The sequence below is a fragment of the Phoca vitulina genome, unplaced genomic scaffold, assembly GCF_004348235.1.
Source record: "Phoca vitulina isolate PV1807 unplaced genomic scaffold, GSC_HSeal_1.0 scaffold13, whole genome shotgun sequence".
Lineage (NCBI taxonomy): Eukaryota > Metazoa > Chordata > Mammalia > Carnivora > Phocidae > Phoca > Phoca vitulina.
In genome coordinates, this window is record NW_022589716.1 from 3,022,216 (window position 1) to 3,047,498 (window position 25,283).

Genomic DNA, 25,283 nt, shown 5'->3' on the forward strand with positions numbered 1-25,283 from the left:
CCATTTCTACAAGCCCAAGGATTTGTCTGAGAAATGAAAAAGGAAGGAGACAGTGAGAGGCAGCTGAGAGACCAGAGTGACAAGAGGGGGCCACTGTCGCCAGAGCTGCCTACCAGGCCATGCTGGGAAGCTCTGCTTGCACCTTCCAGAAAAGACCCTCTCTATACCACAGCTCCACGGAGCTTGCCCTGGACTCCAGGCAGCATGAAGACACTTTTGTCCCTTCTGGGCTCTCCCAAACACACAGCATGGGGCCTTCATCTTGGATGGAAAACAGAGACCATTAAATGGGAGTGAGACACCCCACTCAGGAGGATAGAATGACATGAACGTGGCCTATTTTTCCATCTCTAACCTACCAGGTTACCCAATGAGCAGGGCAGGCAAGACAGCCACAGAGGTGTTCCATAACAAGGGAAGGAGGACTCAACTCAGACCCACCAGGTTCCCACGCAGACACCTACAGGCACCCCCAAGCCAAACGTCAGCATGTGACAGCAATGAGCCGAGACCGCCATGCCTGAGCATGTGACATGTGGCCTGTGTGAGGGAAGGAGAGCTACATGTGAGCCCCTATGGGCAGAGTAGGTCCTTGCTTCATCCGGAACCTTCTCGGCATACAGGAGGGGCTCAAGCACTGACCCTGTGACGATGCTGGCCAAAATTCTGAATGAGGCAGGAGCTCCTGGAGCGTTTTGCAACCCGGGTGCACAATGAAGCAACCGTCACCCTCAGGAACCAGCAGCACTCCCCAAGGGTGCCCTGGGAAAGTGTCACTGCCACCACTCAGCTGCTCGCAGGGCCACACCAGATGGGACCAGACCAGACCCGACTACAAGCCACACCGGAGTGTTTCCTGAGCTCAAAGATAAATAAAACCAAGTCAGATCCAAGAAACAACTTTTTTTTGTTTGTTTGTTTGTTTGTTTGTTTTAAAGATTTTATTTATTTGACAGAGAGACACAGCAAGAGAGGGAACACAAGCAGGGGGAGTGGGAGAGGGAGAAGCAGGCTTCCCGCCGAGCAGGGAGCCCGACGCGGGGCTCGATCCCAGGACCCTGGGATCATGACCTGAGCCGAAGGCAGACACTTAACGACTGAGCCACCCAGGCGCCCCTCCAAGAAACAACTTTTTAAAAGAAAGATAGTTTGGGTAGAAGGAACAGTGAGGTGAGCCCTGGTGACTAGAGGAGCACAGCGGCCTCACTGTGGCTATAATATTAAGTCTTCCAAGTAAGCAAACATCCCATCAGTAACAAGAAACATCTAGAAGGAAAGATGAGGTCTCCTGCCTTCCTACTCGCCAACACAAGGTCGTTATAATCATTTTACTTCAGGCCTGAAATTACATTTTGGGAGCAGCTCATGATGTGCGCCATCACAAGAGCAGAACCTGGCAGGATTCCAGGCCAGCCGCGTCCACCAGAGGAGGGCCAGCAGGTCTATTTAGGAAAGGAAAACGGAACCGTCTTGCTGGCGCTGGGCAGCTGCATGTATTAGCAGAGAGATGTACAGTACAATCCAAACCCTTTCTGAACTTCTAGGCTAGGAACCCGTAACTGACCAGGACAAGAGGTCTGGTTAACTCTCTAGGCCTTTTAAGGCCCTCCCTCATGGCCTGAGGCTGGTCTGGCCTCATACCACCACCATGCTGGCCGCCACACTGGCAGGTGAGCAAATGTCACACAGCCAGGGGCCTGGGTTACATAAAGAACTCAACATAAAATTCACAAAGGCAGGAATGACAAAGTTAAAGGCACTAAAACTGCCCTGGTCTGAGCTCCCCCCTCCACTCAAACCCAACCCAGAGCTGGAGAGAAAGGGCCTGACCTCCCTTGATAGCTGAGGCAGTGCCTGAAGGTGTCATATCCCTTCCGTACAGGACATCTAGATCTGAGCAGCACCCCTGCCCAGCTTCCACATCAATCAACCAGTCCTAGTAGGGACAGGGAACCAAGGGCTCAAGAACAGGAATGATGCACTAGGCCACTGACAGCTACTGGGAATTGAAAGCAAAACTTCTGTCTCAGTGCCCAGAAGCTGAGATCAGAAGATTCACTTCCGCTTCAGGATGTGCCATTTAAAAGCTGTGTGACAGGGGCGCCTCGGTGGCTCAGTTGGTTAAGCGTCTGCCTTTGGCTCAGGTCATGATCCCGGGTCCTGGGATAGAGCTCTGCACTGGGCTCCCTGCTCAGCAGGGAGTCTGCTTCTCCCTCTCCCTCTACCCCTCCCCCAACTCGTGCACACGCACTCACTCTCTCTCAAAAGTAAATAAAATCTTTAAAAATAAATAAATCAATAAAATAAAACAGGGGCGCCTGCGTGGCTCAGTCATTAAGCGTCTGCCTTCGGCTCAGGTCATGGTCCCAGGGTCCTGGGGATTGAGCCCTGCATTGGGCTCCCTGCTCGGTGGGAAGCCTGTTTCTCCCTCTCCCACTCCCCCTGCTTGTGTTCCCTCTTCGCTGTGTCTCTCTGTCAAATAAATAAATAAAATCTTAAATAAATAAATAAATAAAGTAAAATAAAATAATAAAAGCTGTGTGACCTAAGTAAGATACTTAACTTCTCTGGCTTGGTCTCACAGAGCTGGTGATCTAACTCACTAGGCCACTGAAATAAGGTATACAACAGCACAAACCAGTTCTGCCACACATGTGACCTCCAGCTCCCACTTCCAAGTTTCTGAGTGCTGTAAAATAAAGCATTGCAACATTCTTTGGGGAAGAAAAAACAAACAAAAAACAACCCTGACACAAGCAAGGGGGCAAGGCCACCAGGGTCAGGGAGACCACCCCTTAACTCGCCATGTGACCTTGGGTGATGATGGATGTCATGCCTGCACTAATCAGTCTTCTCATCTGTGAAATGGGAATGATCCCATTCTTGACTTTCAAGGGCTGCAGTCAGGACCTGGCAAGTTTACACCCTCAACCTTGAGAGGCAATGCAGAGGTAAGATGCACGTGACCGCACTGCATCAGTTCTCTTTGGGTTTACCAGGAGGCCCCACCAGGGACAGCCGATGGGACAGGCCCTGACTGACAAAGGGAGTGCCACTGCCCCCAAGCCAAGAGAACTATCAGAACCACAGAAACTTTCCCGAAACTGCATCAACGACTTCAAACAATATTCAGCAAAGTAATAACAATTAATAATAGTAAGTACTCATTTAAGTAAAACATGTACTACCAGCCACGCTCATGTTACCACATCTGTCACGTATGTGGTAGATATCACAGTAAGTCTGGTGCATGTTCGACATCTGAGTGAACCCCCTCAGGTGATGCCGAGAACTCACCACATGGATGTCTGTCGTGGATTCCTTTCACAGCTGCCCCACCAACCCTCCAGTCTTGACATCTGAAATCCTGCACACCGAATGTATTTTTTCTCCAAGCAGGACTGTTGGCACCTTCCTCCTCCAACAAGCTCCTCTGACAAAGGCAGAACTGGGAAAAGTCCTTGCAGGAGGAAGGGATGGAGGGACAGAGGAGGAACCATGGACTTCAAGGAAGCGGCTGTGTGGTCAGAGCAAACGGCGCACCCTTATCCCTGCAGAGGTCAGCATGGCACAGGGGCCCAGACCTCCTGGTGGGCCTTTGCTCTGCCCCAGGGACAGAAAACACATCACATGGCCCAGCACGGTGGCCCTGACTGACTGTCCCTGCTTCCAAGAGTCAGCAGTTGTGGGTTTGAACGTGACATGTGTATGAACGGACTTTGGGAACCATCAGGGGCCACACAGAATTTAGTAGTATTTTCCAATTCACAAACGCCACTTTAGTGTTTTCGCTAATATGTCACTGAGATAAAGTGAAGCAAACCTGAGACCCTGGAAAAGCACCTGACAACACGGTCTGAGTGCTTCAAAGTCACCAGCCAGCTGGGTCCACAGTCACGCTCAAGGAAATGACAAAAGGCCACTGGGTGCCAACTTTACACTTTAGTTCACCAGAGCAGAGCCTTGAAGCAAGCGCCACTTCCAGCCGCCAACTGAGGCCAAAGCTCACAGCAAGAGGGGGGATCTTGCTCCATGGAGAGCATGGTGGGTCATACCAGGGAGAAGGAATGAGCATGCCACGATGCCACCCTCACCCTCACCCTCTCGGCCAGCAGACAGCACTCAGAGAGAGAACCAGGGTCAACCCATGCTGGAGAAAGCCCCATTAAAAGACAGACCAACCAACAGGAAATGGCAATGAACACAGCACAGACTGAAAAGATAGCTGCAAGTGGCTGAAACATGTGAGAAGTCATCAGCAAAACAACAAGAGGGAGGTATCATTTTTGCCCAGCACTACCACAAAATTAGGAAGAATCAGATAATCTGGTGTGCAAGAGGAAGTGGGAAAGGCATGGTGGAGTTGGGGGGTAGAGGGAATAAGGCACAACCCACAGGGCAGAGCTCAGAGCTGGGCCCTCCCTTGGGTCTGTGTGGGCAGGCTGGGCCAGCGTCTCAGGCCAGGGGCCACTTGCTCAGGCGAGGATGGACAGGAGTCGTGGGGTGGGACCCACGGGCCTTGGCAGGATGTGCATGAGGAACGCAATCCCAGGTACTTCCTGCAGGTATGGCTGACACACCTGGCTGGTGCCCAAGAGCGGGTTACAACATGTCAAAGCAAAATAAAGTCAGGAGCCACTGATCCAGAAAAGGAAGGTCCAATCAAATCCACGGGCTCACAGCAAAGGCCTGGTGTGTGCTGCCCTCCCACGCACACTCTGTCCTGGGGAGAGTCCTGGGCTCTGGGAACGTGCCTCTCGGTGGGTAGGAGGGTGGGGAGGCAGGGAGGGCACGGATACTGGAGAGGAGACTTCCAAAGAAAGGCCCTCGGCAGCCAAGGAGGAGACCACACCGGGGTCTGAACAGCAGAGTCCCCAGGCACCCTGGGAGGCTGATTTGGGCATGGGAGACACATGATCAGCAGTCTGAGCAGCAGAGTCCCCAGGCACCCTGGGAGGGTGATTTGGGCATGGGAGACACATGATCAGCAATCACTCACTATCACTGCAAGCATCCCCCAGTGTCACTGAGTTGGCACCGCTACCCAGCTGGCTGAGACAAGGGGTTTGTAACCGGTGGAAGAAGCCCTGTGTTAGGCCACCAAATGTCCCAGAGCTGTGGGATAGGAAGGCCCCAGGAGTGGCCCCTATCACTGTGGCTCAATATCCTCCATTAAGAACCCACACTTTCGAGGCACCTGGGTAGCTTAGTCGGTTAAGTGTCAGACCCTTGATTTCAGCTCAGGTCTTGATCTCAGGGTTGTGGGTTCGGGTCCTGCACTGGGCTCCACACGGATGTGGAGCCTACTTTAAAAAAAAAAGAAAAAATAAATAAAATAAAAAGAACCCACACTCTCAGTCCAGCCAGAGATGAACAAGGGCTCCAGGACAGCAGGGACCGAGGGAACACACACAGCCACTCTGGGGTGATGGGCCACAAGAACACAGGACAGGCCTTGTCACTGTGGGTAGAGAGAGGCTTCCGGGAGCCGGGACCACAGAGCTATCTATGCTGACAGGGCACTTTCTACAGGGCATGAGCATGACAGGATGAGTGAGGAGAGGATGGAAGGCATCTCAGGTGAGGGGGGCAAGGAGCACAGGCCCCTGAGGAGGGAGAGGCACAGGTCTGCACTGACTGCAGCCCTTGCTCCAGGCGGAAGCCCTGGTGAGCAGCAGGCCTCACCCCGAGGTGTACTGCGATGACAGTGCCCCAGGCAGGGCGGCCACCAACCCCATCACCACAGAAAATCCTGCAACCAGCTAAATTAGGAGCAAATGTTTAGAGTTGAAAAGTTAAATGTCCCCCACCAAGGACGTTCCAGTACCCTAAACATGGGAGTTCCCCAAACCCCATCTTTGAAGGAAGACAAACCTCAGTGATGACATTTGCCACTTGTTACATCGCCAAGTGCCAGGATATTGGGCATGCAGCATGGTCAGTGTTCTGTGAGGAAAACAGATAACCTCCGTCTTTCTGCTTCTGAGCCAACTTAGGACAGATGTTTGGGGACCATAAATGCAGAAGCCAAAAGCCCCTGCCTGGAGAAACCACTCAGCAGCCTGGCCAGGTTTGCCTATGCCCGGGCACGAGCCGGGTTGCCGGTAACACACAGGCCAGGGCCCCAAGCAAACAGCCCCAATGCTGCCGTCCAGGGCACCCCCAGCACAGGCGGGCTGCAGGGGCTGGGAGCACCCTGCAGGGGAGGCACCGCCCGCAACCACACAGGGCCAAGAACTCACCACAGGCCACCAGCTCCTGGACCGAGCCAGGCCACACGGTAGGACTCCCTGGCCCCCACTTCTGTCATCTACTTTATAAAGAGGCACTTTACAGCTGGTTTTACTTGGTAAAAAGGGAACTCAGCTCAAAAAGAAAAGTGTTATCATCAGTGCAGCACACCAGGCGCAGGCCTACTACCGGGACGACGCCGTGAGCAGCCACTCCAGGGCACGTCCAACTACACTGTCCTCCCTGAGGGCCCACGCTGGTGCTCCAGGCAGCTTCAGAGGTGCCTTTATGGGGCTCTGTGAGAGAACACCACCTTCCTGGGCTGAGAACCGGGATAATGCAAGTGAAAAGGAGGTGCCAGGGCTTTCTTTATGGAAAAGGAATCTGGCAGAGCTGGAGAACAGTGAGAAAATCAAACCTATGAACATGGAGAGGCCTCCACCGAGGAGGCACCAGGAGTCACCAGGCCAGGGCTCTACCACGGGAGCTGAGCTGCTGGTATCCAGACCTGTAGCAAGATGCTCGCCCTTAGAGCAACAGAACAGACGTGCAAGGTGAGCTGGACCAGGAGATCACACAGGACCCGCGTCCCTCCTTGACATGGCCCTTCCACGCCTTCCTCTAATAACGAATGATTCACCGGGCCCCTGTGTGCTGTGACAGAAGCAGGCTGACCTCTGGGGAAACACTGAGTGCTGGAAGGCACATGGAGGAGGGGCCCTCTGACCAGAGATGAAATAGGAAGGGGCAGGGGCAAGGCCAGGAAGACCTGGAGGAAGAGCATTCCAGGTATGGGCACAGTGCACTGTGTCTTGAAGCCCAGAAGCATGTGGTGCCCTGTGGTACAGCATGTCCTGGCCACCCTCCCGCCCTCTCTGACCTGTCACCCTGACCTTGGTACCCAAGGGAGAGGGCCAGGCTGCTCCCTCAGCACATCCTTCTAGGCCTCCTCAGGGTATAGGCTCTTCCCCACCACCTGCTCAGAGCCCAGAAATGCCACTTTTCCTGCAGGTCCTCTCTCCAGGGAGCTGTCCCGGCCCACAGGCAGGATTACAGCCCATGAGACTGTCACTCTTCACTTGGGACCCTCACTGCCCAGCACAGGGCCAGGTGCTGGACGGCTGTTTGCTTGCTTCGTGGTCATACCTGGGGCCTGGCTGCAGTCTGGCCAAGGTTAAGGACATACACTCCGGGCCAGATGCCCAGGTCTGACTGGGACCCCACATGTAGACATCCCACTCACTCATTACCCACTGCCCAGGCCTCACCTCGGCTGGAGAGTCTGGGGATGACACACCAGGCGGCCACAGTGCGTGGAAGATATGCACACACGGCTTCATTTCAGGCCCTGGGTGATGGGTGCTCATGCACTGTGGAGATGGGCCAGGTAGGCACAGGGGTTGAAGAAGGCCGGCCCCATAAGTGGGCACAGGACAGGGAGGCCGGCAGCTCTGTTAAGAGGTCTGCCTGTGTGGGCTAACTGATGCCACTCCTGTTCTGTTTTTTAAGCGCAATCTTGTGACTCTCTGGGTTACTAAAATCTCAACACACATCCTGAGTAAAAACGATGACATGGGGCTCGCTTTTCTAAATTTCCCCTAAATTTTCTGCAGACTTCAGGATTCCTCCGGGACTCCTATGTAAAACTGCTGTGCACATCTGATTTCTGTCGTGTTCATCTATGACCAGGGCAGAGAGAAGGGGAAGCAGCTAGAGGCTTCAGAACCCTCAAGCCTGGAACCCAGTTTTCAGAACAGCAACGCTCATCTCCCCAGAATTGGCCAGCGTGCCCAGCTCAGACTCTGGGCCTCCCAACCCCACCTGTCAAGCCTAAGGTGAGCTCAGCACCACCCACAGGGTTAATCAATAGGTTAAAAAGTAACAAGAAACATCAGGCCCAACTTTACACAAACAGAGCTATCCAGGCTGCATCCTGGCTAAGGCCCAACCGTGTCTGCACAGGAGCTGTGTCCTCACTCCCCCTCTAACGTGTCCTGCCAGCTGTCCTGAGACAGCCCCCGCTGTGGGAAACCCTCCATAGCCACTACTGAGTCCTGCCACCAACCTGCCCAGTCAGCAGGTCCTGGGGACTCACACAGACCCTGTAGCCTTGAGCACCCACGGAGCTGGGGTCTATGGTGTCTGTGCCCAGGAGACCCTCCACCCAGGGTTCCAATGGAGGAGCAAAGTCCTGACTTTCTGAGATACCTCAGGCCTTAATTTTTTCTCCTGGACAGCCGGGGCTACGGCATGTAAGGAAGACACAGACACACAATATAATGACCCCTACCCCACAGGGTGGTAAACTGAGGCCCAAAGGGTGGTGACGCTGTATAGCCAGCTCCTTCTCCCCTACTCCTCCCAGCCCTGTGTCCTGCTCTTAACTTTGCAGCCGCCTAGCGATGTCAACACCAGTGAAGGTTTGGAAGCAATATAGATTGTCCCCTACCCTGGCCTTCAGCTGTCCAAGGGACAGCAGCTCAGGCAGCTGAAACCTCTGTGCCTAGGCCTACTGGACACCCATGTGAACACCTGGCAGTGGCAACCTCCTAGGTCTGCAGGCTGCTTCAGAATCAGCCCCAACTCAGCCAAGGTGAGGCATCCTGTTCCACCACCCCCAGCCTGAGCCCTGCATCCTCCAGTGACCTGCCTGCAACACCCCCAAGCTTGTCCGCCCCCTGAGCTTCACAACAGCAGAGGGACGCCCACACCTGCAACATGCGATGTGCTTGCTCTTGACTAGCTGAGCCCTGGGAACAGCACCAGGAGCCCCAAGGAGAGAGCACAGAGGGAGTACCATATCCACTCAGACCAGCCACTCCCCAAAGCTGAGATGTGCCTAGCAGATCACACGCTTGGCAATTCCTATCACCGGAAAGCATCCAGGCCTCAGTGAATTTACACATGAGAGACCAAGACAAGAAAGAGGAGAGGCAGGTGGCAGATGCCATGTGAAGATCCCAGAATGAAATGTTAATTAGAACCACTGCTCTGGGGAGCGCCTGGGTGGTTCAGATGGTTGAGCGTCTGCCTTCGGCTCGGGTCATGATCCCAGGGTCCTGGGATCAAGTCCCGCATCAGGCTCCCTGCTCAGGGGGAAGCCTGCTTCTCCCTCTCCCTCTGCCTGCTGCTTCCCCTGCTTGTACACACTGTCAAAAATAAATAAAATCTTAAAAAAAAAAAAAAATGAACCACTGATCTGGGGTACAGACCCTATTGAGTTGCCATCCACCCCTTAGGAAAAAGGGGTCCAAAGCCTCGGGTCTTTTTGGGACGGCATCAGCCCAGCCCAACTTCTGCTGACAGCCTGTGAGCCTTGCCCTGTATACCTGGGAACCAGTGAACCCCATCCACTGGCCACATTCTCACAGACCAGGCTCACCCGGGGGATAGGGCGGGGGCATTAACCTCATCTGTTCAGAGACAAGACAGGACCCTCCCCACAGAGACACCAGTTGGCAGAGCTAAAGGTAGGGAGGGCCAGTATCATCAATCCCACACTCTAGGCCAAAGCCCGTCTCAGAATCCTTCTTAACCCAGTTCCACTTCCTGTCAGGAGGAACTGGCACAGATCACCGGGTCATGAGGCCCTGTGCACAAGTCCCCATCCAGCAGGACCCTGTGCACAGGTAAGGGAGCCAGCAAGGCCTCATCCCAGGGCCAAAGCAAGCTGGAGACAAGCTGAACACAGGCGACCAGGGCTGGTTGTCCTCATCCCACTTGCCAGATCCACTGTGAGCTGAGCACATTTCGCTGGAACAAGCAGACGTCTGTGAGCGTCCAACACCAAAAATAGTGTGACCAGAGGAGGAAGGAACACACTCTTCTAGCTGTGACCTGTCTCTGCCTCAGACATCTCCCTTCAGTCTCTCCACACAGGGACGTCCCCCATAGATCCTCCCCACCACACTGTAACCCCCTCACCCACCCAGCCTGCAGCAGTTCAATAGTCCCACCTGATTCTGAAAAGGGAGAAACAAAGTCAAAAGATAAGAACAGCAGGGGCACATGGGTGGTTCAGTAGGTTATGTGGCCAGCCCTTGATCTTGGCTCAGGTCATGATCTCAGGGACCTGGAATTGAGCTGCACATGGGCCCTGCACTCAGCAGGGAGTTTGCTTCAGGATTCTCTCTCCCTCTGCTCCTCCACCCCCTGACGCGCATGCTCTCTCTCAAATAAATAAATAAATAAATCTTTAAAAAAAAAAAAAAGAAAGAAAGAAAGAAAAACAAGAACAGCAAAATCATGCCATTTCTGCTGCCAGAACCCAGAAACCTCAGCCCCTTGGCAGAGAGGCCTGCCTGAGAAGCCCTTCTCCAGGTTTTTCAGGCTGCTGGTATCTAATTCAGAATCCATTTATAGATGATACTCATCCTGAGCTGAGAAAGCTCTGGAAGATTCATCAAGGCCCCCCAGCCCATGGAAAGCTCACTCCTAGGGAACAGGAGACACCTGCTACCCATTGTCTCCACACAAGGGACCCATCTGAAGCCACTGTCATCTGGTTGTTCTTCATGCCATGAAGCACACCTTTGAAACCCGTACAAACAACAAACCCCTAATTGAGCACAATCCTCCCTTGGAAGATGACACTGGTCCCACTGTATCCCCATGGAACTGAGGCTGAGGAGAGGAAGAGAAGGGAGGGGCATGCTACAGCCAGAGCCTTACTCCAATGGGAGGCAGATGCCCGCCCTGTAGCTCCACCAGGGACACCCATGCTTGGCCCTTCCTGCCAGGCTGTGTGTGAATGTGTTTCCAAAGTTCACCAGCAGGTCACAAATAAAAAAGCCAGGCCCACCAGAGGCTGTGTCAGTCTTGACGCTGTGCCTGGGAAAAGCTCCTGGGAAACCCAGGGACTTGCACATGGGGTGGGAAGCATTCCGAGTCTGCATGAAATCAGGGATGGGGGGTAGAGGGAGGCAGTCCCGGAGCAGACACCCTCAGGTTTGAGGCAATGTAATCTACACTGACCACATACATATCCTCAGGTCAGCCACCACCTTCTAGGCATCCCATCAGTGAAATGAAGGGGCCAGACCAAAAGGATGCTCCAAGATCTTAGTCCAGCCCTGAGATGTGACAGGAAGCCACGACCCACAGGGCGGCATGCCAGAGTACAGGGGCCCAGGGTATGAGGCCGGGACAGCACATTCCACTAACACACATAGTCCTCATGTCACACGCCCATCCCAACACTCCAAACCAGCAGCTCTTGAACTTTTTCTGTAAAGGGCCAGAGAATCAATATCATAGGTTTTGAGAATTAGACAATCTCTGTCACTAAGACTCAGATGCTGTCATACAGCAAAAGCAGCCATAAACGATGCTTTTGTCCCAATAAAATATAAACACAGTTGGCAGGCTGGATTTGCCCCTTGGGTCATGGTTTACCAACTTGTTTTAGACTCTAAGGTTGGCACTGAAAGAAAAGAATGCCATAACGGTCTACTACATTGGCATCCTTACCCAATTCTGTTCACCTAACAGGGCAGCAAACATGCCAGAGACCTTCGTTTTCGGGGCTAGCAGCTTCGGCAGCAACACTAGGCACAGCAGAACTCAGCTTCCTTGAGGACAAAAAGAGGCCCACTACAACTAACGGTATGGGGAAAGCTCTACCACTAATGCTACAGAAAACAGAGCAGCCATGGGGCGCCTGGGTGGCTCAGTTGGCTGACTCTTGGTTTTGGCCCAGATCATGATCTCAGGGTCCTGGGACTGAGCCCTGCATCAGGCTCTGTGCTCAGTGGGGAGTCTGCTTGGAGATTCTTTCCCTCTGCCCCCCATCCCGCTCACGTTCATGTGCGTGCAAATGAATCTTAAAAGAATGAGAGACAGAGAGAGGAAAAGAGAAGAGCAGAGCAGAGCGAGCCAAGCTAAGCCCCTGCCTTTGGCTCAGGTCATGATCCCTGGGTCCTGCTCAGCAGGGAGTCTGCTTCTCCTTCTCCCTCTGCCCCACCCCCCTCATGCTCTCCTTGGTAACAGCTCTCCTTGCCCTTCCTGCCATCTGCACCCAGGTGACCCTGATCAAGATCCTCCTTCAGGCTCGCTCGCTTTCTCTCAAATAAATAAGAAAAATCAAGAAGGAAGGAAGGAAACAGAGCAGCCAGGATGGGGACAAGGCATGGGATCTCTGTCAGGACCTTGAGAACAACATGGTGGGGAGGTCACAGGCAGGAGGTGCCCACTGTCAAAGGGAAAGCCACGCTAAGCTCATGTTCCACCTCCAGCTACTGCAAACCGAGCTGTCCGACTTCATTCAGTGGGCATTCTCCTTATTGTAAGTGTTGCTATAGGACCCTTAAATCATCCCCTCCAGATGTGGCGAGAACCACAACGTCCATATCAAGGAGCTGAATATCCTCCAAAAAGTCACTGTTCAGACAAAAGGGGAAAATAAGAAAAGGAACCTCCCAGCCCACTTACCCTCCTCAGGCCAATGGCAGGAGGCGAGGCTACTCCAAAAGCCCCCAGGGTCCCAGGGGTGCCACCACCACCAGGAAGGGCAGCATGAAGGGACAGCCTCCTCAGCCCAGTCCCTCCACCTCACTCTGATTAGCCTATGCTTACCTACGGGGCCTGAAAGCAAGTGTGGAGTCCCTGGCACTGCAGGAGAAGGGGGGATGGGAGCAGGGCAGAGGCAGGGAGCACGGCTGCCACAGTCAGAAGCCCTGAGGCAAGTGGACTGCATCTGCCCACAGGGTCAGAAAAGACACCACTCATCCTTCCCATCCACCTTTGTGCACAGGCCCCAGCCCCAAGGCCAAGCCAAAGGCAGGAGCCAAGACAACGGCATAGTTCCCTGCCCGTCCAATAACCCCCCCTTCCAAAGGGCAGCACCTGACCTGAGGCGCATCCAGGCCACTTCTTATTTGGAAGAAAGCCCATTTTCCACCAGTCACCTTGTGATTCAACATGGGACACAAAGAGGTAAATTCACCAAAGCACAAATTCTGCCCCATCTGAACTCATGGCCAGGGAAGGGCCCAGCAGCCTCAGGTGCCAAAGGGCGGAGCCTAGCCTTGCCCATCACCCTCAGGGCCTCTGTCTGGTTTGAGGACAGGAAGGGACACAGAACTCTTGCCATTGGGAGGGCTGGGGGATGGTAACAGCTCTCCTTGCCCTTCCTGCCATCTGCACCCAGGTGACCCTGATCAAGATCCTACCTCAGGCAGGACCTGAAGCTAGCCCAAGCCCACCTCAAATGTGAGAGCCAACATGGCCTTATTCCACTGGGGTCCAGCTCTCTATCACCTGCGACGGGTCTCCTAAGCCCATCAATGGTCCAGCAGGTGTCAGAAGCCGAACAGACCCTAAGTCTCGTTGGACAGTCGCATACTTTTAAAGGCTCAGAGACCACTTCACACCCATCAGTACAGTTATTATCAAAAAAAAAAAAAAAGTGTTGGTGAGGATGGCTGGCTGGAGAAACTGGAGCCCTCGTGCACTGCTGGCGGGAATGTGAAACGGGGCAGCCACTGTGCAAAACAGCTTGGCAGTTTTTTCAAAAAGTTAAACATAGAATTACCATATGATCCAGCAACTCATCTTCTGGATACATACTCAAAAGAAGTGAAAACAAGGACTCAAGTGAAATAAATCAGACAGAGAAAGACAAATACTGTAAGATCTCACTTATGTGTGGAATCCTAAAAAAAAAAAAAAGAAAAAGATAAACCACAGAAAAAGAGATCAGACCTGTAGTCACCAAAGGCAGGGAGTGGGGGGAGGGGAAATTGGAGAAAGGGGGTCAAAAGGCACAAACTTCCAGTTATAAGATAAATAAGCACCAGAGATGTAATACATAACATGATGACTACAGCCAACACTGCTATATGATATACAGGAAAGTTGTGAAGAGTAGATCTTAAGAAAGTAGATCTTAGGGGCACCTGGGTAGCTCAGTCAGTTAAGCATCTGCCTTCAGCTCAGGTCAAGACCCCCGGGTCCTGGGGCGCCTGGGTGGCTCAGTCCATTGAGCGCCTGGCTCTTGATTTCGGCTCAGGTCATGATCTCAGGGTCCTGGGATCAAGCCCCACGTTGGGCTCTGCACTCTGTATGGAGTCTGCTTTTCCCTCTCCCTCTGCTCCTCCCCCTGCTCGTGCTCTCTCTCTCTGTCTCAAATAAATAAATAAAATCTTAAAAAAAAAAAAAACCCGGGTCCTGGGATCGAGCCCCGTGTTGGGCTCCCTGCTCGGTGGGGAGTCTGCTTCTCCCTCTCCCTCTGCTCCTGCCCACCGCTCGTGCTCTCTCTCTCTCTCTCTCACATAAATAGATAAAATCTTTAAAAAAAAAAAAAAAAGTAGATCTTAAGAGTTCTTAAAAAACTTTTTTTTTTCTGTTTTTGTATCAACATGAGATTCTAAATGTTAACTAAACTTGTTGTGGTCATCTCATGATATATGTCCGTCATATTACTATGCTGTACACCTTAACCTTATACAGTGCTAGGTCTCAATTATCTCAATAAAACTGGGAGAGAAAAAAAAGAGCAGGGACTTGACCAAATGTGTGTATGCCCATGTTCACAGCAGCATTATTCACAGCAGCCAAGAGGTGGAAACAATCCAGCACCTATCAACAGACAAATAGATAAACAAAATGTGGTATATCCATAACGATGGAATACTATTCAGCCTCACAACAGAAGGAAACTGACACATTCTACAACATGGATGAACCTTGGACACATTATGATCAGTGAAAGAAACCAGTCATAAAAAAGATAAAAATACCAGGGCACCTGTCTGGCTCAGTCTGGCTCAGATCATGCAACTCTTGATCTCGGGGTCGTGAGTTCAAGGCCCATGTTGGGTGTAAAGATTACTCAAATAAACAAACTTTAAAAAAATTTAAAAGGACAAATGCCGTATGATCTCACTTATAGGAGATCCCCAAAGTTATCAAATTCATAGAGACAGAAACCAGAATGGCAGACACCAGGGGCTGAGGGAGGGGAGCAGGAAGTTAGTGCAGTGGGGACAGAGTTTCAGCGTGGGAAGACGGGAAAGTTCTGGAGAGGGACGGTGATGATGGCTGCATACACACTTAATACCACTGAGCTGTACAGTCAAAAATGGTTAAGAAGAGGGGCGCCTGGGTGTCAGTCGTTAAGCATCTGCCTTCGGCCCAGGTCATGATCCCAGGGTCCTGAGATCGAGACCCACGTCGGGCTCTCTGCTTAGCGGGAAGCCTGCTTCTCCCTCTACCACTCCCCCTGCTTGTGTTCCCTCTCTCGCTATCTCTCTCTATATATCAAATAAATAAATAAAATCTTTAAAAAAAAAAAGGTTAAAATGGTAATTTTATGTTATGTGTACCTCACCACAATTTTTTAAAAAAGTCTCCAAGAAACCTGAATCTCCCTTTACAAGGGAAAGAAATAAAGGAAAGGAATTGTGAAAAGAAAAGAAAAAAGAAAAGAAAAAAAAGAAAAGAAAAAGAAAAAGAAAGAAAGAAAGAAAAGAAAAGAAAAGAAAAGAAAAGAAAAGAAAAATTTAAGAAAGGCTCTAAGAGGTTCCAGTAAAGACTCCTGCTGATTGGTCTTAGCACTCTCAAGGCCTCCCTGACCATGGCCTGTCATAGGATGGAACCCCCCAGAAAAAACGTCTGTCCATGAAGTGGAATGAAATCAGCATTGGGTCAGTCCCCCCCCACAGTGAGTCTAGGCAGGGGATGGAGCTCGTCTACACCGGCAGAGGTCATTGCAGTCACAACTGCTTAGTCGGCTAGATGATGAAATTAACCCCAACTTCCTGCCTGGGCACCCCTTACCCCTACGCCCTCCAGCTGCCCCACCACCCCAGCCTCCCTCCTGCGGCCACCCTCTCAGATCTCACGCAGACTTTGGGAATCTCAGACTCTTCCCAGACGGTTCCGCCTGCCCCACTTCCCACGGCACCTCCTGCCCACAGCCCGCTGTGTTTCTCCCTCCCAGTAGTCATCACCCATGGTCACCACCACCACCATGCTCTTAATGGGCCTCCCCCACAGAGATGTGAGGACATTGGGATGCAGCCTGGCTAGCCTGCCCACCATGAAGTCCCCATGCCCAGAACAGCACCTGGCCAGCCTCAGCCCACCAGCAAAACCCAAGTCAGTCTGATAAACAGGACAACAAGGCCACGTGCACATGTCCAGGTAAGGGTTGTGGTGGACCCGTCCCCATATCAGAAAGAGGCCAAGGAGCGTAGGGAAATGTAAGGGGTAGCCCCTTGTTACTCAGCCCTTACACACTGGGGCTCCACTTGCCAGGGTAGACGATGGAGGAAACAGAACCCCCACCTCCCATCCCTAAGGAACAGCATTCTCCAGTGGAGAGGGGGCTTGGCCCCTTGAGACTACCCTTATGTGACTCTCCAACAGCCATGAGCTCACATGCAACCTGAAGGCAAAGATGGAGCCCCTGCATCCAGAGCTCTGGGCCTGACTCCTCATACTCCATTAGCAGTCACCCCCAGGCCAGGTCAGAAGCCTCTTCAGAAACTCAGCCAGCACTTCCTGCCCCTCCTCTGCTCTGTATGGCCCCTGCCCACTGCCCACTCCACCATCACCACCTAGTGAGGCTGCTCAAGGGACAGAGAAGGGGGATATGCACAAGGGCTCAGCTCCCTCAACACAGTGGGGTGGGCTTCCTGCAGGAAAGCTGCTAAAGAATCTGGGGAAAGGGGCACCTGGGTGGCTCAGTCGTTAAGCGTCTGCCTTCCGCTCAGGTCGTGATCCCAGGGTCCTGGGATCAAGCCCCACATCGGGCTCCCTGCTCCGTGGGAGACCTACTTCTCCCTCTCCCACTCCCCCTGCTTGTGTTCCCTCTCTCGCTGTGTCTCTCTCTGTGAAATAAATAAATAAAATCTTAAAAAAAAAAAAAAAAAAAGAATCTGGGGAAAGCGATTTCTTTATTTAAAAAAGAAACCCTTTACAATAAAGACAAACGAGTGGATATTTTAAACTTGTGGTATACTAACACATGCATACAAGGTGGGGAGTTGCGGGGGGGGGGCGGTGAGGGACAAAGGGATGGGATGACAGGATCCTCTGACCTGGGATGCCCACTACTATCTTAGATGCTGCTTCAACCCAGGGAAACTGAGGCTCAGGAGGAAGCCTGAGTTAGAACTAGCTAGAGCCAGTCTACCTGACCCCAACTAGCTAGAGCCAGTCTACCTGACCCCAACTCATGGTCCTCAGCATCCTTTGAGGGAGGCACCTCCTTTTAGGACACCTTCCCTACATGTCTAAGATGGACACAGGGACAGCAAGGCAAACAGTGAGGAGCTGACACCCACCGATGACGGCCCAAGGTAGGAGTGGGGGTCGCTGGAAGGGCACACATTCAGGAAAGATGTCCCCGAGTCAAGCTTCAGTCTCCCCTCTGAAGAACAGTGAGAACACCCACAACAGCACAAAAGCGTGGAGGATTAAGCACAGTCCTCAATCCCAGGCAGCTCATTAACTTCTCAAGGATGGGGTGATCCAAGGCTGCCTGTTCCACAGCACATCTTAGAAAGCTGGGAAGTGATGAGTGGGCACAAGGCCCTCAACCCAACTTTCTCAACGCTTTGGATGGCATCACCTGCCCTCTATCTAGCCTTGGCTCCCCCAGTATCCAGAGTACCCACTATCCAGAAACTGGTCAACACCAGCACAATAAGGGAAACGTGGCATCCAACTACCCCCGAGCAAAGAACACAATCTAAGAACTGGGGGGAAAAAAAAGGCTGCTGGCTTCCAGAGCTGCCACATCAGTTCAAAACACCTTCCAATTACACTCAGGACGCCTGAAAGAACCCCATGACATCCACATGCGCGGACAAAAGCAGCAACCTCCACCCAGAAAGGTGTGGGCTCCGTAGCCGGCATCAATGAGGCGGCATGCACACATCTGCCACCCCGCCCCTCGACATCGACGGTGACAATGAAAGGCACCCACCACAGACCCACAGCAGCTCTCCGATCAGCTGCCCTCATCTTTCCTCCAGCCCAGAGTCACTCCAGAGGCAGCTGTCAACATCTTTTCAAGCCACGCATAACCCGACTCTCACAAACCCAGCTCAGGCACGACAATAAAGCTGAGTGTGAAGATGTTTCTGCCACATGGCCAGAATCAGGAAAGGTTAGAAATGTCCGCCTCCCCAACTAGCCACAGGTGGCTTCCAAATACTCCTCATCTGTCCCCTTGCCCATTCCCCAGTGCCCCCCCAGCTCAGGCCCTCAGAGCCTCCTTACCCAGTCACCGCCTCTAGTCCTGCCCTCCCTGACCATCCACCACCATGGGCCAGACCACATCTCTCCCAAGCCTCAATTTCAACATACAGAAGTTGTACCCACTCAGCCACACGCAGCCTCAGGCTCCCCTTTGAGGCACAGGCACACCAGGGGTGCCCCTCACTGCCCTTCAGCGCCTCTGCACAGCCCTCAGCACGGGACAGCAGACAAGGCTCCCAGCACACGGGAATCCTCCCCAGGATCGGTGTGGTGCCCCAAACACACATACTGAGGAATACTGATCCATGAGGATGCACACTGCAAGGGAGATGCAGTCACTAAAAAGTAAAGCTCATGATTATATTAAATAGCAGAACTAATACGGTGTCGGGGAAGAAGTAAGATCTAACACCATATGAGGATACCACTGTGATGATGAGGTGCCCAGACACAAGACAGAGGAAGGCGCCCAGGTGTCAACAACAACCATGGCCTGTGCCCATGCGAACAGGAAGTCGCTCCTTTCAGGTACTGCAAGTTTTCTACGCTGAGCTATACTCCCTTTATAGTAAACTTCTCAACATGTGTTACTTTTAAATAAGAGTTCGGTGATCCCAGGAACTTCACAAACATGCGAGGTCCACTCCCCGCCAGAAGGGCTGTGGGGAGTCACCAACATGCCCCGCTGACCCGGTGACTCAGTCGAGATCCGCGTCGCAACGTGGCCAGGGAGGGACTGAGCCCAGAGAATATAATTAGCGTCAGACTCCAGTGCGGCCACTTGGTATGGGCACAGGTCTCTCTCTGAATGGTTCATCCGGACACCAGCTTTTTTATTAAAGAGTAAAATGACAAAACAGCTATACATATTGCTGGAGGTAAGATCTCAGACAACTCCAGGCCGTGCTCGCCACAGACCAAAGGGAAAATCATAAAGTCAGGCAGCAGGGGAGCAAGGCCCTAAAAATGAAGGACCCAGAGAAGGCCAAACCCCAAAGGCACAACAGGGATGGCCAGCCCGGGCCTGCAGGCTGCATCAGGCAGGGCTGCTGCCACAGAAGCAGATTTCCCAAAGTCAGTGTCTGCTCCAGGACCAGTTACTCGGAACAGAAGAAGCAGTGTTATTTTCAAAGACTCCCCAGAGATGTCACAATCCGGGTATGATGTCAAAACTACTTCAAGGGTGATGAACTCTGGCCTTGCCGATGAGTCAACAGAGGGTGGGTTTCCGCCAAGCAGCCTGCTGTTTACACACAATCACCACAGTCACCGTGGTGCAGGAACAGCATGCAAGCCGGAAGCCTAGTCAAGGGTCAGAGCGGCTGAGGCGGGGTTTGGCCCCTCACACACAGCCTCACTGGCTGCCTGCAGAAACCTCCATCACTTACCCCACACCCCGGGTCACTCACACGTCCTCCCACAGCACCTATGAGACATGCACCTTCTAGGAAGGACTCACCCCGCCCAGAACTATCAAGAGCCCACTCTGAAACACATAAGTAAACTGAACCCCTCCAGCCAGAGGGCAGGAGACAGGAAGCCATGCCCCTGACACCAACGGGCCAGGCCGCTCCACCTGGCCCACGTGGCCAGACCGCCTCCCTTCGGAGGGGGCAGAGCTTGGAGCCTGCCGCCTGGTTCTCAGTCCCAGCCCAGCTGGGAATTTCCTTCCAGTGACCTGGCCTCCCAGAGTCTCTTCCTGTTTCCTCACCTGATGGGGAACCATTCCCCACCACAGGGCTGATGGACAGGTGAACGCGTGCAGCTCGGGCCAGTGCTGGCATGGGGGGTGTGGTGCACAGGTGTTGGGACCCTCTGAGCCCCAACTGCCCCCAATGCATAGGGAAAACAATAAGCTAGCCTTCCTGCCAAGGTCACCAAGAAGATGACAGGAGCCTGGACAAAGGGCTTAGGGGGGCCCGGCCCACAGCCAAGAGGGCAGCCCCAGCTATTCCTGAAGACGGCCGGTCTGAAAGCAGACAGGGCTGGCAAGAAGCTGCCCTGCTCAGGGCCCAGTGGGCGCGCGCGCGCACACACACACACCACACACACCACACACACCACACACACACACACACACACACACACACCCGGGAAGGGGAGACAAGCCTACCTCCCGGGGCCTCGCTGTGGGAGGGGAACAGAGGCTAAATTAAGGCTCCTCCTGCAACCAGTGCCCGAGCTGACATCCACACAGCCGCCCCCTTAGCAGCCCGCGGGCAGCCCCTAGCATGGCTCTACAAGAGTCATGGACTATTTGCTGCAGGCCCCTTCCACCTCCTCTCTCCACACACCCTTCCCCAGGATGGAGCCCCAGCAGCTGCCCTCCATGCCCCAACACCCTCCCCAGCCTCTTGTGTCTTAAGGCTTGAAGGCAGCATGCCTGGAACCCCCACCCCTGCCTGCACAGGACCTCTCACCCAAGGGGACCTCAGCTCTGGCAGCTCCTAGAAGCACGTCTCTCAATCAGTACCCTTTCACACCGCCCCACACCATCACATCACCCCATTTTATTTCCTTCCTTATGCTGACTGCTGACAAGTTCTTTGTACCGATTTCTGTACTGCTCTGTTTACAATATGTCTCCTGCCTCCAGAATGTCAGCTCATGACGCTAAGGGCCCACCTTGGTCACTTCTGAACGTCCAGCACTTGAGCAGTAGCCCTATACAAACCAGGTGCTCAATCAGATTTAGGTAGATGCAGGAGCCCAGGCTCCCTGTCTCCCACAGTCTCTATTCAAACCTCCAGGTGGGCACCAGCTCTGGGTACAGGCACCAAATGCTGAGAACACAGCGGGAGGGGGGAGGTGTCAAGACTACACTGATGGCCACGTATGTGTCAAAAGAATCCCCACAGCCCTGAAAGAAGAAGGAGCCAGAGCTTAGACAGGGCAGGGCTTTGGGACCCTCAACAGTCCTGAGAAGGATCCAGAGGTCAGAACGAAGCCAGTCACTGGGACCCTCACAGCCCTGAGAGAAGGACCTGGAGCTGGGAGGGGTTGGGTACTAGGACTCTCATAGTCTTGAGAAGGATCTAGAGCTCAGAAATGGCCAGGCACTAGGACCCTCCCAGGCCTGAGAAGAATCCAGAGCTCAAAGAGGGTAGGGCACTGGGACCTTGCAACCCTGACAGAAGAAGGACTCAGGGCTGGGAGGGGTAAATACTGGGACGTGCACAATCCTGAGGACAAGAAGGATCCAGAGCTGGGAGAGGGTTGGGCACTGGGTTCCTCATAGCTCCAAAGGGGAGGATCCAGACTGGGAGGGGGTCAGGCACTGGCCCAAGGCCTCAAGCAGGTAGAACCAAGATTTAAACCCAGATAGGCTACAATCCTCGAGCTTCTTGAGCCCCTCCCTGGGCCCTCAATTTTTACTGAACAACAATATGCTCCTCTCCACCAAGGAGCTTATAAACCAGGAGAGGAGAAAGTCACTTGGCAACAGAGCCCACCAAATCCAAAAATGAAATAACCTGGGTGGTTGAGGCAGGTGCCCCATGGAGGGACACTTCCTCAGAGTGGCCAGGGAACACTTCTCTGAGCAGGCACATGACGCTATCTTGGAAGGATGGGTCCACACTTCCTCTCTCTTCTCTCCCAGAAGTAGCCCATCACAGTTAAAAGGGAGATCTATGGGAGCAGCCACGTGGGGACTCCCTCGAGTTTTTTATATTCAAGGAGAAACTACACGAAGCCCAAGTCTAGACGGTGGCAGCTGCATATATTACCTTCTGCCACATTCTAGGCTGGCCACCAAGTCTGCACAAAGGCAGTTCAGACTCCACACCCCTCTGGAGAGAGAAACCATGGGGGACCTTTACTCAGGCGACTCTAAGAGCTAGGATTACAGGCTCTCTTGGGCCACAGAGAAAGTTTCACAGGAACTTCCTCTCCAGTCCCCTGCCACATCTGAATCTGTAAAGGCCTCTTTGCAATTAAAAGTAAAAATAAAAACCCTCTCCACAAGTTGTCATTGGCAAACCATATAACCACAGGGCTACAGAATAGAAAACTCCAGACACTACTGACAACTATACATAAGAGGTTTTGTTAATAACCCATACACTTCTCTGGTCACACAAACCAGTTCTTCAAGTCACTTTCCCCATGCCCACCACCCAAAAGCACCCAAGCTGCCCTGATTTTAGCTCAGTCCACTACAATGCCCAACAAGTAATGTTAAATATGAAATTGCCGAGTAACTTAAATGACCAATCAGCTTCTGAGAAAAATGCAAATTTGGGTCACCCTCAAAGTTTAGCCCAGCTGGCCAAGATGCCCCAACTGGCTTGGAGAAGTTCTTCAAGGGAGCCCCTCCTGGCTGACATACACAGCTGGGCTCCAAGTGGGATGAGCTGGAGTCTGCAGTTACCTTCACCCTCACATGAGGAAGATCCAGCTTAGTTAGGGGATGTAACCAACACCCTAAATTAAAAATAGCCGTGTGACAGCATGAGGTGTACACACAGGCGGGCCTTCCGGACGACTAGATCAAGCAAGGGCAGCATGGCAGGGAAGGCGGGGCTCCTAAGTGACCAGGTACCAAGTTCACCTTATTTACATGACTCATGAGCTCTTCCCCAGCTGTTTCTAGGAAAGCCTGCCTTCCTGCAGGACAAGTCAGAATCGCCTAGGGAAAAGACTCCAGACTGGAATTTCACAAGGAAGGGAGACTTGAGCCGGACACAGTGTATGTCGTTCCCCGCCCCCCCCCCCCCTCCGCCCCAACTCCTCACCTGTAAGGATACCTTAGCCTCATCTTGAGGGATCCTTTTGACAAGGGGAGAACTCGTTCTAAAAAAAAAGGACCCCTTCTACGAATGGGAAACTGTGACACCAGGACAGGAAGGAAACTGCCCAAAAAAGTGGGAAGAAGCACGGGAAGGGTGGGCACCAGGAAAAGTGGTGGGAACGTAACAGGGGAAGAAATTCCCAGCTTAGCTAATGGTGCTGAACAAGTCTAGGGCAGGAAGAAAGCCACATTCCTTCCTAGTTAGTCTTTCTCCTCACCCGCCCTCAGCCCCCCCATTCCCAGTATACACAAACACACACAGGGAGCAGAGCCTCCCTGAGCAGGACACCAGACCCCTCCCCAGTCACTTCATGACTATAAAGCCCCCACTTTCCAGGCAACAAGGTAAAGAGCTCCCAAACCACTTCCCCTCAGGTCCTGACCACTCTGGGCACCTGCAACTTCTGTCCCGACAGAGAGGGCACCACCACAAACGGAAATGGGAAGAAGCAGGTTTCTGAGCAGGGCCCCAGATGTGCCCCCAAATCAAGCCTGAAAGAAGGTGCACAGCAGCCTCCCCCCAACCCACGCACCCTGAGCCAGGTGGCAGAAGTGAAACGCCACTAACTTCCCCAGATGGGCCCAAATCAGCCCCTGAGAAGTTTGAGAGTCAGCAGCCAGGTGCGGTGGCCAAAGCTCCCTCCCAGGTGCCCACTAAGAGCTCCCCCAGCCTGGGAAAGGCACCATGTCAGCGACCCCCCACATGCACAGCTTCTCCCCCAACCAAAACACTCCCTTTCTCCAAAAACGTTCAGTGAGACAGGGTTACCCGCGAGGGGCAGGGGAGTTGGAAACAAGCTGTCAGTTTCTGCCCAAACTCCCCTTCTCACGAACCAAGAAGTCAAGTGAGCCCAATTCCAAGGGCTTCATTGGTGTTACCGCCGGCCCTCAAGTGCAGACTCAGCCTCCCCACACAGACGGAACAGGTTCTCCACAGGTGCCCCAACAGCAGTGCCCCACTGACCCACCCTGCCTGGGACCCGGACGGAAAAGCCTCAAGCCTCCCCAACCCCCTCCCCCGTCCCTCAGCCAGGTGAACAGCTCAGTTCCTGCTCAGGGGCTGGGTGAGCCGGGAAAGGCTCCGGACGCCTCCAGGTGCCGACTCAGTCGCCCCCACCTCCCCCCCGCAGACCAGATGCGTGAGCTCGGGGCCCCTCGGCCGCCCCGGGCCGCCCGCCAGTGTCACCTCCCAGAGCCGTGAAGGAACGCGGTTCCCCGCGCTCAAAGCCGGACAGGTGCCCACCCCGCGACCTGTCGGCCCAGGGACCCGCGAGCAGCACCCCCCCGGTCGCCGGACCCCGCGCCCCCAGGACAGGACGCCTCCGCGAGGGGCGCATGAGGCCGGCCTGCGCCTCGACGTCCCCGACGGTCGCGCCGGACCCCGCGCCGCTCACCTGGCTGGCTCGGTAGCTCTCGAAGGCCCTCAGGGCACTGTCGGTGAGCTTCACGTGGAACACGGACACCTTGCTGCCGTCGCTGACCCGACCGCACGACAGCCCGTAGCTCCGCGCCTCCTTCAGCGCCGCCATCTTGCGACCATCGCTCCCCCGCCCCCCCTTCCCGGTTCCAGCGCCGGCGCGCCGGCCCCGCCCCGCCCCGCCGCCCGCTGACGCGCTGCATTATTCATGAGACGCGGCTGACCACGCCCCCTCTGATCTAGCGAAGCCCACAGTCACCTCTGCACGGCCCGCCGACTGTTGCATTATTCATGAATGCAGCTGGTCGCGCCCCCTATGGGCCTGGCGAAGCTCTCGGTCACCGCCCCGATGTGCTGTATATTCATGAGGCGTAGATGGCCCCACCTCTCAAGGCCCCAGAGGGGGCCACTTCCGTGCCTGGACTCCGCCCCGACACGCGCACTCCTCCAGGCCCCGCCTCAACATGCATAATTCATGACTCTGGCTCCACCTGGCGAGGGTCGAAACCACGCCCCACTGTCCGCTGACGTGATGCATTATTTATGAGATCGCTCCAAGCCTTCCGTCCGTGGTTTCTGTTGAGAACAGTAGCCAGTACGTGAAGGGGGCGGGGCCGGTGCAAAACACGTGGGGGG

The 25,283-nt window shown here is 53.7% G+C and overlaps 1 protein-coding gene across 2 annotated transcripts in view; it reads right to left on the minus strand.

Annotated features, from left to right (window-relative positions):
* Nucleotides 1–24,781, minus strand: part of ELL (elongation factor for RNA polymerase II) — a 69,975-nt gene extending 45,194 nt beyond the window's left edge. For both annotated transcript variants that reach the window (XM_032412452.1, XM_032412451.1), the window contains exon 1: nt 24,625–24,781. In XM_032412452.1, the coding sequence (XP_032268343.1) occupies nt 24,625–24,759 (135 nt within the window). In that variant the 5' untranslated portion in view covers nt 24,760–24,781. The remainder of the gene's footprint in view (nt 1–24,624) is intronic.
* Nucleotides 24,782–25,283: the final 502 nt, after the last annotated feature.